The sequence below is a fragment of the Octopus bimaculoides genome, chromosome 28, assembly GCF_001194135.2.
Source record: "Octopus bimaculoides isolate UCB-OBI-ISO-001 chromosome 28, ASM119413v2, whole genome shotgun sequence".
NCBI classification, from domain to species: Eukaryota; Metazoa; Mollusca; class Cephalopoda; order Octopoda; family Octopodidae; genus Octopus; species Octopus bimaculoides.
This window is the reverse complement of record NC_069008.1, coordinates 2,999,723-3,003,433: the sequence shown is the minus strand read 5'-3', so window position 1 is coordinate 3,003,433 and position 3,711 is coordinate 2,999,723. Positions and strand designations below refer to the sequence as shown.

Sequence of the window (3,711 nt, the reverse complement as noted above, 5' to 3'; positions counted from 1 at the left end):
TACATACACTCAACCATCACAAGAACAATGAGCAAGACCTCTACATTGGTAGCTAGACCTGGTAGAAATAGCAGCTAAATCCTCCCCCCCTCGTACATCTCATCCTACTGTCTGATGTGTGTGTGTGATTCCTCTGTTCTGTTATCTTTTAACTTGTTTCAGTCATTACACTGTGGCCATGCTGGGGCACTGCCTTGAAGAGTTTTAGTTGAATGAATCGATCCCAGTAATTTTTTTTTTTTTTAGCCTGATACTTATTCTTCTTTCTTTATTGCCTTCAAGGGGTTACACACAGAGGGGACAAACATCTTACCATACAGCCATGCCTGTGCATATATATATATATATATATACATTTATTTATATAAGGGCATTGCTATACAATAAAGCCTCACGCTCTGAGGGACTCTAAGGTCAGACTACCATAAAAAACACATTTTTACCCTAACCCTAACCCTTATGCGTAGGAGTGGCTGTGTAGTAAGTAGCCTTGTGAGTGTATTTGGTAGACGGAAACTGAAAGAAGCCCATCGTATATATATATGTGTGTGTGTATGTATATGTTTATGTGTCTGTGTTTGTCCCCCCAACATTGCTTGACAACTGATGCTGGTGTGTTTACGTCCCCGTAACTTGGCAGTTCGGCAAAAGAGACCGATAGAATAAGTACTAGGCTTACAAAGAATAAGTCCTGGGGTCGATGCAGTGCTCCAGCATGGCCACAGTCTGATATCTGAAACAAGTAAAAGATACCAGTGTTATAAGAAGAAATTTATTTTTATGAATTGTTCATTATTTTCCAGTCTTAATTAAAACAAAAGGACCATTTCTCAACAGAAATCTATTTAACGAAGCAGCTGAACAGCATCCAAAATCCTGGCCTTGACACTTTAAAAACCTCCCATTGTCAATTGTGTTGTGGCTGTTTTAATCCTTCCTTCCTTCCTTCCTTCTTGTGTCGTTATTAAGACATTACTAATTGCCTGTGGTTCTGTGGCAAGCAGTTTGCTTCTCCAACCACATGGTTCTGGGTTCAATCCTGTTACTTTGCCACCTTGGGCAAATGTCTTCTACTATTGTTTTGGGTCAACCAAAGCCTTGTGAGTGGCTTTGGTAGACAGAAACTGGAAACATTGACGTCCGCTTTCCATGCTAGCATGGATTGGATGATTTGACTGAGGACTGGTGAAACCAGATGGCTGCACCAGGCTCCAATCTGATTTGGCAGAGTTTCTACAGCTGGATGCCCTTCCTTAAAGCCAACCACTCTGAGAGTGTAGTGGGTACTTTTACGTGGTACCGGCACGAGGGCCAGTCAGGTGGTACTGGCAACAGCCATGTTCAAAATGGTGTTTTTTATGTGTCACCTGCACAGGGGCCAGTCCAGTGGCACTGGCTATGACCTCGTACGAATGTTGTTCTTCACGTGCCACCGGCACAAGTGTCAGTAAGGTGACGCTGTTAACATTCCCGCTCGAATGGTGCTTTTTGTGTGTGTGTGTGTATATATATATATATATATCATCATCATCATCGTTTAACGTCCGCTTTCCATGCTAGCATGGGTTGGACGACTTGACTGAGGACTGGTAAAACCAGATGGCAACACCAGGCTCCAATCTAAATTTGGCAGAGTTTCTACAGCTGGATGCCCTTCCTAACGCCAACCACTCAGATATATATATATATGTATCTGTTTGCATGTCTGTGTTTGTTCCTTTCTACTGCTTGACAATCAATGTCGGTGTGTATACATTCCTGTAACTCAGCAGTTCAACAAAAGAGATCAGTAGAATAAGTACCAGGCTTTAAATAAAAAAGTAAGTCCTGCAGTCAGTGTGTTCGAAAATCCCTTCAAGGTGGTGCCCCAGAATGGCCACAGTCTATTGACTGAAACAAGTAAAAGACCAATGTTTTCATATCTTTGGTTTTTGTGTTGGCTAGAGGTGCTGACCCTACACAAACCCTTTTTTATCACAGTCTGATTCCTATCCTTTGACTTGTCCAGCATGGGAGGCCCTTACCAGGGGCTAGTGCTTTGCTGGCATAGCTCTGAAGATCATTGAGGCATAACCACCTCACTGCAACAAGGAACTAAGCCTTATGATGGAATTCTGAATTCGATGAGGTTGACACTTTATCATTCAATCTGGCCATATCTGTTTCTTTATTGCCCAGAAGGGGCTAAACATAGAGGGGACAAACAAGGACAGACAAAGGGACTAAGTCGATTACATCGACTCCAGTGCATAACTGGTACTTATTTAATTGACCCTGAAAGGATGAAAGGCAAAGTCGACCTCGGTGGAATTTGAACTCGGAACATAAAGACAGGTGACATGCTGCCACGTATTTTGCCGGGCATGCTAATGTTTCTTATTTTTTTGCATTGCCCACAAGGGGATACACCCAGAGAGGACAGACAAACAGATCAAGTCGATTATATCAACCTCAGTATGTAACTGGTACTTATTTAATTGACCCTGAAAGGATGAAAGGCTCGGCGGAATTTGAACTCTGAATGTATCGGCAGACAAAATACCGCTAAGCATTTCGATCAGCATGCTAATGATTCTGCCAACTCGCCATATCCGGCACAAATATCCTATCTGTTGTTCAAACTGTCCAGGTCCAGCCTCTCTCACCTACCCTGCATTGTTCTTCTAAAAAGGACAATCCCATCATTGAAATCCCAATATATGAGATAATGCATAATTATTTCAAAGTAAAATGAATAAATAAATAAGCATTACATTTGAGAGAGGGATCTGAAAGCTCAAGGGTTAAATTCAGGAACTCGAAAGAGTTCTGCTAATCCTCACCATTGGAATTATTCTTCTACCAGAGGAAGAGATCATTGTCCTTGATGTTGACATCAGCATCTTCGTTATCAAATCATGATTGTTGTCAACACCATCAACGTTATCATTGTTATCATGGTATTCAAAGATTGTTTTTTTTGTCTTCCTCTTTCTGCCAGGTCACCAGAACAGTCTCCGGATCTTGTACACTTCCAGTAAGAACAGTCAATGTAAGAAGCTTACCAGACACATTCCACAGACCTCCGACAGAATTCTAGATGCTCCAGAGATCTTGGATGATTATTGTGAGTTCCTTAAAACGTATACTCGGGTGCATTGTGCCAGTGTGTGAAGGTGTACATGGGTGTGTGTAGGTTTGTCTGTGTGGAAAAAAAGAATAATAGAGGCCATCATACAGATTTCAAGAAGGTTGATAAGTTTGTTAGATTCTTTATGTAGATAATTGCAATTTGGTTTAAGGCTTCATCATGGTTTAAGGCTTCATCATTTCTACTCTGTCTTCTTATCAGATTTGTACATGTTGAGTGTGGAGGTGCAATGTGAGTGTTTATTGAGCGAAAACAGCCAAAGCTCCACGAGGCTCTGGCAGGGGATGGTGGCGAACCCTGCTGTACTCTTTCACCACAACTTTCTCTCGCTCTTACTTCCTGTTTCTGTTGTGCCTGTAATTCAAAGGGGTCAGCCTTGTCACACACTGTGTCACGCTGAATATCCCCCGAGAACTACGTTAAGGGTACATGTGTCTGTGGAGTGCTCAGCCACTTGCACGTTAATTTCACGAGCAGGCTGCTCCATTGATCAGATCAACTGGAACCCTCGACGTCGTAAGCGACGGAGTGCCAACAGCATGTTGAGCTAATTCTTCTGGTCCTTCATGAAGATTATTGCC

The 3,711-nt window shown here is 42.3% G+C and overlaps 1 protein-coding gene across 1 annotated transcript in view; it reads left to right on the top strand.

Annotated features, from left to right (window-relative positions):
- LOC106883785 (cell division cycle protein 20 homolog) overlaps positions 1-3,711 on the top strand; it is a 42,723-nt gene that overhangs the window by 30,217 nt on the left and 8,795 nt on the right. Inside the window, exon 5 of the mRNA XM_052977628.1 lies at positions 2,981-3,106. Within this exon, the coding sequence (XP_052833588.1) occupies positions 2,981-3,106 (126 nt within the window). The remainder of the gene's footprint in view (positions 1-2,980; positions 3,107-3,711) is intronic.